This window comes from Trachurus trachurus (assembly GCF_905171665.1).
Source record: "Trachurus trachurus genome assembly, chromosome: 11".
Lineage (NCBI taxonomy): Eukaryota > Metazoa > Chordata > Actinopteri > Carangiformes > Carangidae > Trachurus > Trachurus trachurus.
In genome coordinates, this window is record NC_139904.1 from 20782272 (window position 1) to 20798721 (window position 16450).

Here is a 16450-nt window from a genome sequence, read left to right on the forward strand (position 1 = left end):
GTTAAAAGGGTTTCCAGGAGTTTTTCCTCAGTGGATGTGAGGGTCTAAGGGCAGAGGATGTTGTTATGATGCCACATAAAGCCCTTTGAGACAAACTGTTTGTAAAAACGGGCTATACAAATAAAATTGCCTTGTCTTGCCTTGCTGCTGATATTTGTCAGTGAGAGGTAAATAATAAAGCCCTTTGGATAGAAGAATAAAATAAAATAGATTCAAATAGAATAGAATAAAATAAAAGCATGTCACCTGGCCTACGCTGCACCTGAAAGTGAGTACAAAATATTGTGTAAAATGTAATTGCCTGTGGGGAAAAAATCAGTGGAGAGCTGCTCTGTTACCACTGGAGGGCAGAAAGCCACTGATTTTTACCACTCATCAGCCAAGAGATAAAAAATAGAGGCAGAACAACATGCATCATAAGCCAGTGAATGATATGAAACAAGGCTGAAAGTGCAAAGATTTCCTCACACACCCTGACAGCCACATAGAGCATGTTGTCTTATCTGTAGCTCAGCAGCAGGGTTGGAGATGATCGGCCCATGCCTAAACTCGGTTTGATAATCCTCAGACACACCTTTGTACTCAGAAAATGAATAAAACAATTTGGTATCTGTTTTATATACATGTGTGTAGGTTTAGGTTATGATGACTACATCTCTGGAAAAAGTAAACTGCTATTGTTAACAGACAATTAGGATATTGTCGAGTTATTTGGACTTCATCTGCCTGAACTCGACCACTTGGCACAGAGGACGCAGGAGTCAACTCAATTCAACTTATTCCTTTTATTTGATTTTTCTTGTTGTTGAATTAATCAGGTTGATAACCTCAAAAAGAGAAAAACAGAAATTAGTTTCAACATTGTAAATCATAATCAGGGTCATACACACCATCAGTTCTTTTTTAACTAAACATATATCTTCAATCAAATTAACCTTACAATTTCATATCTTAAGAAGGACATAAATGAAATGACTGAAATGAATGACGTGATTGCTGAAGTTCATCGTATTCATTGTACTGATAAAGCTGCTAGTACTTTCTATTTTAAGCATTACCAGAGTCAGTTTTGAGGAGCTGAGACTTAGATTAAGATGTATTTTTTTGTGTTGTTCCCTGTTTCTTATTTGAAGTCACAGTGGCTTCACTGCTAGTAAACTGCATCCTGAAAATGTTGCAGTAGTCAGCTTCCCTGCACTGCTGCAATGATGTACAGATTAATTTTGGTCTGCAGCTTCTATAGCAACCTTTAGACATTTCAAACGATCTCCCCCAGCACTGCGGGGAAAACCAGAAGTGCACCTTACCCTGCATTACTCCCTCTTATCAGTGGGGCTGCAGACATCCAATGTTCTCTGGTTGGTCAGGTGTGGCTGTGTTGTTGCTAAATGAAATAAACACATGGCATGACAGAAAGTACAAGATCAGATCGATAAGTCACTTTGGTTTCCTTCCTTAGTCTCAGGGGTCATTTTGGTTCCCATAAAATTTATTGACGGGGCAAACTGTCATGCTTCTCCTTTCCTGTCTATAGTCACACATTTACAGTAGTCTCAGTAGATTGTTTATTAACTGTGTGAAATGCACAGTCACTCTTAAGTTGGTCATTTTGGATAAAATCCTAAGTAAGACTGGTTAAAGTCTGAACTTTCAATATAAATCCACAACTACAACTTGGAGAATTCAACATGTGTAATTGTATGCTGGTTTATGCAAGAAGATTGATACACGACATTAAACATATATTTAGTGTAATTTTTTTTTTTAAAGAACACGTTGCAAATAAAATTCTATTTTGTTAACTGGTAGGAATATTTTATGATGGAGATACTCCTGTCCAAGATGGTTGGTGAGATTAAGATGTAAACAGTCTCACAGGCCATCGGTACATGTGCTTTATAGCCAGGGCCGTTGTATAGGGGAGAAAGGTGATGATAATTTTTGGGGCCCAGCGCCCATAGGGCCCACAAAAAACCCAGTAGTCTAATCTCTGTATGACTAAATTATTCTGCATATGACCCTGACTGATACTCATATGTAATGCTGCATTAGCATCAAAACAAAGTCAATAAAAAATGATAATACATACAGTACGTAGTCTAAGAAAGAAGGGGAAAAGTCAGGGGGCAGGGGCCCACTTTAGTATTCTTTCAGGGGGACCAGAATTCCCAGCAACGGCCCTGTTTATAGCAACAATAAATCATGGCAATGTGGAAGATGCAGAAAGAAGCTGGAGACAGAATAAATGTGACAGTAAAGCCCAGTACTTGCTCACCTGTATTGGGCTTCAATGGGAGAGACTTGGTAACATCTAATGGCTCCCACGTCATGGTGGACCTAAGCTCTTCTGCCAAGATGCAAAATGAACATATTTCAATGTTACTGAGTGGAAATTTAAATGGATTAAGAGACATTCAAAGTATATGAATGCTTAACACAATGCTCAATATGAAACGATCCATATAAAAAATACAATATCTAAGTATTAAAAGCTGGCTAACTTGCGCTGATACTGTATGTGAATACACTGTAAGAAATTTTGTGAGCATGACATTAACATTCAGGATTGGATATAAAAGATAATTATCTATTGAGTAAACACACTAAGTACCATACCATAAAACCATTATGCATCACTAGCGCCGAATATCTGCAATTAAAGTGATTCAGGTAAAATATTAACTCCTACACGTGTGGATGTGCGTGAAGCTTAAATGTCCATTTGACAGCAAAGCACCACTCATGCATTAAACCACTGTGCAGTGGCGTGCACAGACTTTTTGAAGGGCAGGGGCGAAAAGAAAAAAAAAGGGCACATACAGCGTGTCCTCGCCACTGAAGAGGGCACTTCAGCACGCGTTTTTCAAGACTTGGGCCACGGGGTGGTGTTTAGCTGAGTTGGTAAAGCAGCCGCCCCATGTGTTGAGGCTACAGTCTTCACTGCAGGTGGCCCCAGTTCGAATCCCACATTGAGCGGCCCTTTCCTGCATGTCATTCCCCCCTCTCTGCCTCCCCATTTCCTGTCTCTTTGTGTGCTTTCCATTCAAGGCAAAAGCTGTCTGTAACAAAGGTCATAACAGTCAGTGTTGTTCTGCCTTCATGGTCAGAGCGTTTCCAGTCAACCTAGTTTTCACCAAGCAGAACACCTAGAAACTATATAGCTTCCTGTCATTTTAGCTTACTAACAGCATGATGACAAGGCGGTGAACATACAAATGGCCAGCTGATACAGTTTATGATATCAGCCTCTGTCGCACAAGTGTTAAAGGTAACGCACCAGCTGCCATTCACATGAGTCTGTAGTCCAATGTGGTTGACATTTAGCTCATGTTATTACTGAAAGGTTCAGTGACGTAGAGAGTAACAAGTTAAATATGACTTCCACCTCTCTGTGAAGGCCAATGTCATTCTATCTCCTCCTACTTTAAGATGATTATTCATAAAGATAATAATTAATTTCATGTGTGCTTCCAGCTTTTTGTATCAGCTAATTTAGACATGTGCTATCTGTCCTGACACCAGAGTGAACTTTTCAGCCTTGAGTCGACTCCACCTGCATCTTGATAATGAAGATAATAAAGGCTTCTTTTACTGCTTTTTTTTTTTGGCTGCACTTCTTGTTTCCGTAGACGTTTCACGTGACTCTTAAGTTTTGTATGTGAATAAGTACATAGGACAAACTGGGGGGATGATTCAATAATTGGATACAGAAGGAATAATGAAGAGAGTAATAAAATTGGAAAGGCCTCTTAGACTGTACTGTGAGACAGAAATCGCAAGTTGTTTCAGTGTTGAGGCGTCTATTGTTCCAAAGATCACATAAGATTGTATCTACTTTAACATGCATACTGTATGTCTTCTATCTTTCTGGTTATCTGAGGTTACCTTGGTGTGTCCTCAGCTACTTTTATGCTCCAGGTCCTTATCTTGCCTGTCCAGGACGGTATATTCCACTGTTGAACTTTTACCAGTGCCTCGGGAAGGGCAGTGTAGGGGATTGGGCTGTTGTTTTGAGTTATTATGTTATTTTAAAGTGAAACAAATCTGCCCTTTTAAATGTATCTTTCCTTTCCTTTCCTTCATGCTGTAATAAAGATACATTTTATTAATACGCACATTCATGGTACTCGGGAAAACCTAGGCACAATAAACCATAAGTACAAGGGTTAAAATAAAAAAGAAGTATAATTGCATACAAATTGATATGATTGAGTGCTGGTGCTGAAATTAAAGAGAGTAGGCAGGCTTGCTTCGATGTGAGACTTGAAAAAAAGAAGAGGATCAGTATTACAAATGTCTTGTGAAAAAGAGTTACCATCTTCACTCAACTGTTCTTCTCTCTCACTCTCTCTCACTCTCTCTCTTTCTCTCTCTCTCCTTTATGGGGTTACAACCCTGTTTATTAAGTGCACACTATTCTGAATTTGATGATTATGCTCACATACAGTAGGAATTGCAATATTAATGTGTCTTTTTTATTTTTCGTAGGCTACACTCTCTAAGAAATACATTTTTGCTTTGGATAAAAAGAGATACAACTACTACTACTACTTTTTTATTCCCAGTGTTAATAAAAGTAGTCCCAGTTTAGTTACTGACTTCTGTCTGTTTCCACTTCAGGCCCATCTGCTTCCACATATCTTTCTGTTTGCCGTCAGGAGAGGCTTACTGTGATACCCGTTCTAGAGGACCCATGCCTGGCTGTTCAACTCCAAGCCTTGCTAGCTGTTTTTTGTTTCTGCAACGTTTGTGTCTGTTTAAGACCTCTTTTGTCTCTGAGTCAGAGTTTTGCATTTTTGAGTCCAGAACCTGTGACTAAATGTAACATCCACATTTGAAACTTTCATATTTCTATCTACATTTAACAATAAAGATAATTGCTTCAAAATGGTAGTAATTGTAAAAAAATATATATATTTTTTTTGCTCCATACTGACCATTTTTCACCATTTTGTGAAAAAAAAGAGCACGTCTTCATCTCTTAATTTCACCCCAGGAGATTGATGTTCAATACAGGGCATGAATATATTATGAAGTCTGTATTTATATTCTGATAGTGTATCAACATTTATCCACAGGCAACGTTACAAATAACAACAATAACAAACTTATATATTTGATTATGATGAAACATAAACATACCCATGTTGTGTAGTGTAAGCCCCTCACTTGCAAATGTTAAAATAAACCCAGAGAGAAACTCTCTTTTTCCACCACCCTACTTGCGAACATACACCTCCAACTTTTTACTGAGACAGTTTTTTGTAAGATTAAGAAAGTATTTTTTGGGCCAAGTGGTGCACATGCTGTACATAGGCCTACACGCAGCTCAGTAGCTCTATAGACATCCTTAAAATAACCCTTGATATGCCTGCTGACAACTACCAGTCACTATACACCTTTGTAAATGCCGACACTTATCTTTTTTGGTAAATCATTGCATTACAAAGGAACACTGATAAGATTGTCAGCTGCTTTACAATTTCACAGCAAAAAGAAAATGTAATAACAAAAGAAACATCAGTTCCACAACTCTGTGACATTTCCACCATCACTCAGATATTGTTATTTTTCCAAAAACAATTAAGAAATTGAAGTACGTTTGAGAGAAATTGGGCTGAATGTACTGAATTCCCCATGCCATAAAATGATTTGACTTTTCAAGGACTGGAAAAGGTGTTGCATAATAATTACGATAAGCTCAGAAGGAAATTTTACTTCCTTACAGTTTACTAACCCTTCCATTCATAGGTTCCAGCAAAAGCCTCAGTGCCCCTTCCCAAGACACTCAGTAGGGGTGTAGGACTCTGAGAGAGAGGGACTCTCACTAGAGAATCAGTAACAGCTTCCACCAGAGAAGATTGTAGGTTTTGAAAGTTTGCAGGGAAGCACCAAACAAACTACTGCTAACCAATTGGAAGAGTCCACGGCTACATTTTTCAAATACAACTCACTATTTGGAAATTTACAAAAAGCGGCCATGAAGCTTAAGATACCAAACCCCGGACTGGATTTGCGGATCCCCTCTCACAAGGACCTGGAGAGGATGGAGAAGGAGGAGGCTGGGGACCGGCCCAAATGGGACAACAAAGCCCAGTACCTGCTCACATGTGTGGGCTTCTGTGTGGGACTTGGCAACGTCTGGAGGTTCCCATACCTGTGTCAAAGTCATGGAGGAGGTAAGATGGAAAGGGACTGGATACTTTCTGATTGAGTTCTTGATTCATAAAATATTAAGAAAATAAATCCAAGTGTGTAACACATAATAACACAGTTAACTGTAGCTACACAAATGAAGGAACCTGTGCATCAAAAAGTTAACATGCAAGTCTGACTCTTGACTCATATTGTACCTAGAATAGATAAAACATGCTTTTTACAGTTTTGTGGGTGTGTTTTATAGGAATACTTTTGTAAATAGTGTCAGCTGCTTTTTATTTACTCACATTCAATTACTAAATAAAGTCAACCACTCACCGTGGTGTTGTCTTATTATGATGCAAATGTTTTACCTCTAGGAGCATTTATGATCCCCTTTCTGATCCTACTGGTTCTGGAGGGAATCCCACTGTTGCACCTGGAGTTTGCCATCGGTCAGCGTCTCAGGAAAGGCAGCATGGGAGTGTGGAGATCAATCAGTCCCTACCTGACAGGACTTGGTGGGTAAACAAAAAAACAAAAAAAACATCATAAAAATGAATGAATAAAAAGCACATGCAAATGCCCTAGGGAAGGTAGTAATGTGCAACACTTTCATCCTGACTGAACCATCAAAACAATTACTCGGTATGTGGTAGAGACACTTAGGATCAGCATGTACTACAGCCTAGAGCAGCTAGCACAGATGCAGTACCACTATACCAATAAACTCTTTGCTTCAATTTTTCAGGTATTGCATCCATGCTGGTCTCATTTTTGGTGGCTTTGTACTACAACACCATCATGGCCTGGATCATGTGGTATCTCTTCAATTCCTTTCAAAGCCCTCTGCCTTGGAGCCAGTGTCCTCTCAATGCCAACAGGACAGGTATTCCTCCATCTATCAAGACTGAAGTCAGACTGAGTGAAAAACAAATGTTGAAGGTTTCTGACATCCAGTTCTTCACTATTTGGTTCTGTCTAGGTCTGGTAGAGGAGTGTGCTCGGAGCAGCACCGTCGACTACTTCTGGTACAGGGAGACTCTGAACACTACAACAGCTATTGATGAGTCTGGGGGTCTGCAGTGGTGGATGGTGTTGTCCCTGCTGTCTGCCTGGTCTCTACTCTATGTCTGCTGCATTCGGGGCATCGAGACCACTGGAAAGGTCTGCAAGTCACATCACAGCAATTCAATGTGGGGATGATCCCTGCTTTTGTGTCGAAGTTAATTCAATATTATACCTTTTGATTATTTTTGTTATTTACTCGTTTCTCAGGCTGTGTACATCACATCCACTCTGCCATATGTGGTCCTCACCATCTTCCTTATCAGAGGACTGACTCTGAAAGGTTCTCTAGCGGGGCTCAAGTTTCTCTTCACACCAGATGTAAGCACTGTAAACACCAATCAGCGTTTGTCACTGTAACTCATAATGTGATGTTTTGTTATTCCCTTAAGATGAATAGACTGATACTTTATTTTATGACTCATAAAAAGGTAAATGTCAGGTGGTGAGTTTTGGAGTGAATTTTGTTATCTTAAGACCAAACCAAACCATGCTAGCTATTTTCAGTCTGTGTGCTGAGCTAACTCTAGCTTCATATTTAAAGGCACATCAATTACTTCCAATGCAATGTACAATTACACAGTAACATACGCACTGATAAAAGTGGCAATGCAAATTCTATAAAACATTATACTGCCAGCACATTCTGAGACACCTTAACCAATAATGATTGTTTTTAGGTGGATGAGTTAATGAATCCATCAACCTGGTTGGATGCAGGTGCTCAGGTGTTCTACTCCTTCTCTCTGGCTTTTGGAGGTCTCATCTCTTTCTCCAGTTACAACTCGATTAAGTGAGTAACAGAATCTGCTGCAGTTACACAATGAGCACTGTTTTGAACACTTGTTCACCCCTCTAACATGATTGCTATTTTCTTGTAGTAACAACTGCGAGCAGGATGCTGTTCTCATCTCTATCATCAATGGCTGCACCTCAGTGTTCTCTGCAACCGTTATCTACTCTATCATCGGCTTCAGGGCCACAGAAAAATTTGATGACTGCATGGGAGAGTGAGTTTCAATTTCTCAAAAGAAACAAAATCTGAGTCACTCACTTACCTATATCAGACTGAACTCATCTGTCTCTCTCTCTCTCTCTGTTGTTCTTTTGTCGCAGCAACATCTTGAAGCTGATGAATGCCTTCAACTATCCTGAAGGAAACATCACAGAGAACAACTACAAAGAGGTTCTGGCTCATCACAACCAGACAAATCCAAATGTCATCCAAGACTTGCAACTGCAGTTCTGTGACATGCAGACTTTCCTCAGTCAGGTCAGTAAAAATCAATAAGTTCAACCAAAATCTCTAGTTTTAGTCTCACATAGATGAGACGTGATGCTATATGTGATGTTTGTGTCTTCAGGGTGTGGAGGGAACAGGATTGGCCTTCATCGTGTTCACAGAGGCCATCATCAAGATGCCTGTTTCTCCTCTCTGGGCGGTTCTCTTCTTCATCATGCTCTTCTGCCTTGGCCTCTCAACCATGTTTGGCAACATTGAGGGAGTGGTGGTCCCTCTGCAGGACCTAGGAGTGTTGCCACGGACATGGACCAAAGAAGCTTTCTGTGGTAATTTTACTATGAATTAAGTAATACATTTTCATGTGAGGTTAGTTCTGATCTATAGAGATTTGAGTGTAATCACACTTTTTGCCTTCTTTTTTTCAGGTCTGACCTGCTTTATTTCTTTTGCTGTTGGGCTCATATTTGCTCAGGGCTCTGGAAACTACTGGCTAGCTCTTTTTGACAACTTCGCAGGCTCCATTCCCCTTCTGGTCATTGGATTCTGTGAAATGATTGCTGTTATCTACGTTTATGGCATAGATAGGTAAGTCTGTCCAATAAATGACCACATGTAAAGTCATGATGCCATGGTGATGACAAAACAGACATATCATGTCTTCAACAGGACCTCATTTGGCCACACATGACACACACATGCATATACACACAACCTCACACGGTGAAAAGCAACATGCTATCGTTGTTGGTAACCAGGCATGAAATAACAGGGTGATGTGTTCTGACTGTTCAGACCTTGGAACAGAGAAAGTGCATCACATCCATCAGAAGTTTATTTTTGTTTGTTTGTTTTTAAAGCTACAATAGTAGAAAGATGTTTCTAATACAGTTGTGTTTCTTTGAAGCCCATCAAAAGACCAGTAAAGAGCTCTTGTAAACGCATCAATCTCTTGCTTTATTTACCGTTACTTATAAAAATACAACGTCATCTTTTATAGATGATTTCGTACATGCTTAGCTGACATAAAATCTCCCTCTTATTGCCTCCACGCAGGTTTAACAAGGACATTGAGTTTATGATTGGCCACAAGCCCAATATTTTCTGGCAGGTGACATGGAGAGTGGTCAGCCCCCTTATAATGATCGTCATCTTGATTTTCTACTTCATCACCCAAGTCTCAAAGACACTCACCTATTTGGTCTGGGACCAGGAGGCGGTAAGTTTCCATTACCATGTATCGCTTTCCCTTATCTTACTGAATGTTTTCTTTGATACTTTGCTGAAAATCACAAAATGTTCTCTTGACTCTGGCTACAGGAGAAGTTCCCTACCCTTGAACTACGTCCATATCCCTCCTGGATCTACGTCATCGTCTTCATTCTGGCTGGAGTTCCCAGTTTATCTATCCCAGTTTTTGCCCTCTTCAAATTCATCCAGAATAAATGCTGCAAGCAGAAGGACTACAGTGATGACTAGCTAGAAAAACAACTAGCCTCTGTCTCAAACTGTAAAAAAAAAAAAAATCGAATATGTTTATTGTTAGTTTATTATAAGCATATTTCAAGACATATTTTTTTATTTTGATACTTTGTAAAAAAAAAAAAAAAAAAAAAAGACTGGATTCTTGTTTGAACCTCTGACATAATGTAAACATGACAACATTCATGTCATCAGTCTACTTCTGTTTTGTCTATTTCTTTTCTTTTTGTAAAATGTTAATGTCCAGTGTACATTACAGCATTGTACTTACTTACTTGCGAATAATCAACTCATCAGTTCAGATATAGGTGCAAAATTAAGTGGTTGCTTGCAATTTGAAGAAATATGTGTTACCGTATTTAAGGAAACAATGTAGTATATTATGAGCTGTCTGGTACTTTAAATTATTTTTGCCTGAGAACACTTGCACATGCAATATTTCCTGTTGTAACTGTGATTTTGAATAAACCCTTCAAAACTAAAACACTACTGTAAGAACTTTTTTGTGGATCTGGTATAGCTTTCTCAGAGCTGTGGGGTAATGCAGGTTACAAGGAGGTTCAAAACCTTCAAAAAGCGTGTGGCGGTTAGCGGTACTGAAGTTAAACTCACTCACCCATAAAAGACGTGCTAACCAACTTGTCAAGTGGCCATTGGCCTCTTGGCGAAACGGTTAGCATCGTCGCCCGCAGTGCGGGAGACCCGGGTTTGAAACCCACTCAGGGCAGGCCAGACAACATAATTCACACACACACACACACACACACACACACACACACACACACACACACACACACACACACACACACACACACACACACACACACATATATACTTACTTACTTAGGCCTTTGTGTTCCTTTCGGAACATAGGCCATTGATGAATTGTTTCCACCCTCGTCTGTCCTGGGCCTTTCTCTCCAGCTGTTTCCACGTCAGTCCCTTTTATCTCCTAGGCAACCAACGAACATCGCCACATGGACCATGTTCACAGCAGACGTCAGTCACATATATATGTACAGTATATATATGGGGGGGATAAGACCTTGTGGCTTTTTTTCCCCCAGACAAAGCAAAGCTGTTGAACTCAGCCTCCCTGCATCCTTCACCTTTTCACACCTAGGTGTAAAACCCCCACTTCTAACCCTCATTGGTCACTGTATGGCCCAGGACCTCTGAGGTCACCAGACTATATATAAAAGGAGAAGTATCCTTCTCCTCTCTCTCTGCTCTTCTGAGCTCCGATCTCCCCTACAGCTCTCCAACCTCCATGAGGCCTGCATAAAGCAGAGGCCTCACTGGACTGGACCTTGGTAGCGACGCGAGTGTCTACCAAATGATTTAAGGATGGAAACCAACTAGCACGACACAAGGTCTACTAGTTGAGTTAACAAGTAACGGAGCAACCACCCAAAGCTGAGCAAACAACCAACTATGTGTGGCAAGGTGAAGAGGGCCCGTGCGGGGATTGAACCCACACCTCCCGGGTAAGAGTCATGTGCGCTTGCCAGTCACCCAAAGGGACATCCCTTTGGACAAGTAGCCAGGGTGCATTATCAATTGGAGGCATAGTGACAGGAACCTCAACTGTCACATATGCAAGGAGAACTAGGACCGAAACTTGAACTACACAGCCAGGACAGCTGTAGTTCAATGTCACAGAAGAAAGCTGTCTTCCGGAACAGGAAGGTCCAGACTCTGATCAGAGCTCGCAACTCGGCTTTCAGGACGGGGGACAGAGCTCTCTACAGCACCGCCAGAGCTGACCTGAGGAGGGGCATCAAACAGGCCAAGGATTCCTACACAAGGAAAGTGGAGGGATACCTGAAAAACAACAACCCGCGACAGATGTGGAGGGGCATCCAGGCCCTAACCAACTACAAAGGCCACCCCCCTCCCACATCCTCCAGCATGAGGTGAGGAAGAACCTGATAGCAGTGAACCCCAGGAAAGCTGCTGGTCCTGACGGTATCCAAGCGGTCATTAAAGCATGTGCAGACCAGCTGACAGAGATAATCACCAAGCGCTTCAACCTCTCCCTGACACATGCCACTGTTCCCACTTGCCTGAAGGCCTCGACCATTGTCCCCATCCCCAAAAAACCTGCCATACACAACCTCAATAATTACAGACCCATCGCCCTGATGTCCGTAATCATGTGCCTTGAGCGATCAGTCTCCCAGCACATCAGAGACTGCCTCCCCTCCTCCTTCAACCCCCACACATGGCAAACCAGTCCACAGAGGATGCCATCACCCTCACACTACACACAGTGCTGAGCCACCTGGAGAACAAGAAGAGCTACATGAGGATGCTCTTTGTGGACTACAGCTCAGCATTTGACACAATCATCCCAGACATTCTCCTCAAAAAACTGTTTCAGCTGCAGATCCCCCTCCCACCTGCATCTGGATAAAAGACTTCCTGTCGAGTTGTCCACAGTCTGTGAAACTCGACCCCCGCCCACCACTCCTCCACACTCATACTCAGCACTGGTTCCCCCCAAGGCTGCGTTCTGAGCCCTCTACTCTACGCCCTGTACACCCACGATCCACATGTTCTCCGATCCACCCAACCAACTGCATTATGAAATATGCAGACGACACCACTGTGGTTGGACTCATCTGCGACGGGGACGAGACAACGTACAGGGCTGAGGTAAAGGAACTTGTGGCCTTGTGGAGGCGGGGGATTTTTTTCCCCAAAAAGTGACCACGCGCACAGAAAACACACACACACTTTATTTTTATTCATTATTCATTATCATTATGTACTGTATCACATCCTGGTCTCAGGCAAGTAAAACAGTTATGAAACCATTAGAGTCATTGTATAGATAAGACGGCGCTCTGGTGAGGGTGCTGAGTTAAGGATTGCCAACGGAGGACAGCAGACTCCGAAAGAACCTGCAACGTCATCATCTGCACCCCAGCAAGTGGATTATACACCAGTCCCAGCAACATCATCATCTGCACCCCAACAAGTGGATTATACACCAGCCCCATCAACACAACACGAGGAGTCTCCCTTAGCCCCAAAAGCCCCAAAAGGGGAGTCTCTCCGGCCCCAACAGGAGACTCCCAACATTCAACCCCCCGGACCCCATCCAGCCCCCAACTCTCTTCATCTAGTCTTGACTCCCCAATTCTGGATTTCCCTGACAGGATGAAGAGCTTCATCACTACTGGAATCCAACTAACACCACGCCAGGGTCTCATATTTTCCCCCATTAACCCCCCACATCGTCCACCCCCTCCCATTCCACCGCGTCAGAAACAGCCCTCGACCAAAAGCAACCGAGCCCCCCCACCTCCTCTGAATCATCATATCATTGAGTCTGAATGATATGTGCCGGGTCCAGGCTGCAATACTGATATCAAGAATGTTCTTTCCCAGGAAAAGTCAGGGCCCTATGGAGTTCAGGCAGCTTTCTCAATCCCTGTGGTGACGGGTAACAGAAAAGTGATCAAACTGGTGAGAAATAAAAAGGGTTCAATTAAATCTACCAATCTAGTGAGTATAGCTTGTCAACCTCGAAACTCACCAGTGTCTCCTGTTATCTCCACAAGGTTAGCTCTACTTAGTATCAGATCACTAGCCAACAAATCCTTGTTAGTAAATGACATCATTATGACCTATAATCTAGACTTCTTACTTCTTAGTGAAACATGGCTGACTGAATGTAGCTGTGCTACCATTCTCAATGAGGCTGCACCAACAAATTTCAGTTTTATGAATAAGTGTCGAAGTGGTAAGAAAGGCGGGGGAGTTGCTGCCATTTTTAAATCTGTATTTCAGTGCAAGCAAACTATATTTGGTGATTTTAGCTCTTTTGAATATCTCTGTTTTTTAGTAAAGGGGGATCCAAAAGTTCTCTTCCTAATTATTTACAGACCACCAAGATACCCAGGAAAATTCTTTGATGAGTTTGCCGAACTGCTGTCAGTTATCTGCACTGACTACAACTTTTTTATCATAACAGGGGATTTTAACATTCACATAGACAATAACATGGACACAAATGCCAAAGAACTTTGCTCTCTTCTTGACACTTTTGGCCTCTCCCAACATGTGAAAGGGCCCACACACACCCAAGGCCACACTCTGGATCTGGTTATCTGTAGAGGTGTTGTTGACATGTTGATATCAAGGACTTGGCTCTTTCTGATCATTTCTGTGTGTTCTTTGACTTACAGATAACTCCGACATGCAGTTACCCTCTGTATCTGTTAGGAAAAGGTTCATAAATGAGAATACCAGTGTTAAGTTTATGGAGGCTATAGTCATAGATAGATAGATAGATAGATAGATAGATAGATAGATAGATAGATAGATAGATAGATAGATAGATAGATAGATAGATAGATAGATAGATAGATAGATAGATAGATAGATAGATAGATAGATAGATAGTACTTTATTAATCCCTTGAGAGGTTACCCTCAGGGAAATTGAGGTTCCAGCAAGCAGCACAGCACCGATCATACATTAAAAAGGCACAGATAGATATAGAATATAAAAATAAATATAAAAACATAAAATATAAAGTGCAGTCAGGGCTAGAACATCAGCATTAAATACATATAAATACATCAATCCTAATTTAAATTAATCTAAATTTTTCTAAATGTTTTCGATGTGGACGTGGTCTGGACTTCCCAAAATCTATGACCAACTCCTTGGTCTTTGAGGTGTTGAGCTGTAGATGGTTTCTTCCGCTCCAGGCAACAAAGTCACTTATCAGGCTCCTGTACTCATCCTCTCTATCATCCCTAATACATCCCACAATGGCCGTGTCGTCGGCAAACTTCTGGATGTGACACAGCTCCGAGCTGTAGCCGAAGTCTGAGGTGTATAGGGTGTAGAGGAGAGGGGCCAGCACAGTTCCCTGCGGTGCTCCTGTGCTGCTGACCACAGTGTCAGATGTGATGTCCTTCAGTATGACATACTGCGGTCTGTTGGTGACCGATGTCACCAACTGTGAGTGCAGAGACAGTTGATGAACTCCTGGATAATTTCAACTGCAAAATCTCAAATGTCATTGATACCATTGCACCTTTTAAAACTAAGATGACCTTGACCAGACAGAGAACACCCTGGAGGAACACTTTGATGGTAAAGGCTCTGAAAACAGAATGCAGGAAAGCTGAGCGTAAATGGAGAAAAACTAAACTTCAAATCCACCATGACCTCTACAAACAAAGTCTTTGTAATTTTAACCATGGGTTATTCAAGGCTAGACAGCAACACTTTAATGAAATGATTAATAAGAACATCAACAACACTCGTGCTCTGTTTGCTATGGTTGATAAGCTTACAACCCCCCCAAAAGAGATAGCTTCAGAACTCTTTTCCACAGAAAAATGCAATGAATTTGCTTACTTTTTCAAAGAAAAAATCAAATCTATAAGGCTAAATATCAACACAAATCAGCAAAATAATACAATGATGCAATCCCTAAAATCACCTAGGAATAAATCAACTGTAATGTCAGAGTTTAATACAGTTGACCAAAAAACCTTAGAAGAAACAGTTCAGCATCTTAAAACATCGACATGTTGTCTTGACACAATACCATCTGACTTTTTTGAAACTATTATAAGCTCTGTCCAAACAGATCTGCAGCAAATAATAAATTGCTCACTTCAATCAGGCACGTTTCCTAAACCCCTGAAAGTAGCTGCCATCAAGCCACTCTTAAAAAAGAGAACATTGGATACTACTGTGGTGAGACTTGGTGGGAGGCGGAGCAGGGACTCCTTAATTACTGATCTCATGCAGGTGTGGCGGAGAGGGGACAGAGAGAGGAGCAGTGAAGAGACTCACAGATGCAGCAGGTGGGGGTTGGAGCAACAGTCACGGCAGCACGGCACTCTGTCAGGAGGGTCCGGGCCGGGAGGGTGTCGTTCGCAGTGATTTAGAGCTGCCGGCGATGAAGACAGGTAGCCAGGGGAGTTAACCCCATAGACTAGGAGGGGAGGCTGAGTGCCTCCTGTAGCCAGACTTAGGGTCCACATTAGAGAGTGCTGGGCTGCCACAGCTCCCTGTGTAACACTGACTCTGCTGCTTGCTGCTGCTTGCTGCTTCTGCTGCAACACTGACTCTGCTGCCTGCTGTGCTTGCTGCTGCTTGCTGCTTCTGCTGCAGCACTGACTCTGCTGCCCGCTGTGCTTGCTGCAACACTGCATCCAGTTCCTGTCTTCGCCGTCCAGCGAAGCCGTTGCCCCGGGGAGTTGGACGGCGACATAAACTCAGACCCCGGGGGAGGGTCTCGCCTAGAGGGCGAGTTAAGTAACATTACACTTACACCACACATGTCCATTTTATATTGTGTGTAATGTGTTATCTTATTATTGTATGATTTTAATAGTGTGAGGGAGAAGTTCTTGGGGGGTAGTGGCAAGCCGTGGGCGGGACATTTTATGGTTCTCCTTGGTGTGTGTTTGCAGTGCCTTAAGAGGGTGTAGCATGCCTTTTGCCTTATGCTAAAAGTTTAGCCGTGTGTAGTGATCCTTCAACTTA

At 41.9% G+C, this 16450-nt stretch overlaps 1 protein-coding gene across 1 annotated transcript; it reads left to right on the forward strand.

Moving 5' to 3' along the window:
- Positions 1-5980: 5980 nt before the first annotated feature.
- Positions 5981-9925, forward strand: LOC310993481 (sodium-dependent neutral amino acid transporter B(0)AT1-like; the record flags this gene model as incomplete). The annotated part of the gene is made up of 12 exons (XM_083981837.1): positions 5981-6179; positions 6519-6659; positions 6890-7027; positions 7124-7305; positions 7417-7527; positions 7887-7999; positions 8088-8216; positions 8323-8479; positions 8571-8775; positions 8875-9034; positions 9503-9665; positions 9767-9925. 12 exons carry the CDS (start codon positions 5981-5983, stop codon positions 9923-9925), a joined length of 1857 nt encoding a protein of 618 aa, XP_083837963.1.
- Positions 9926-16450: the final 6525 nt, after the last annotated feature.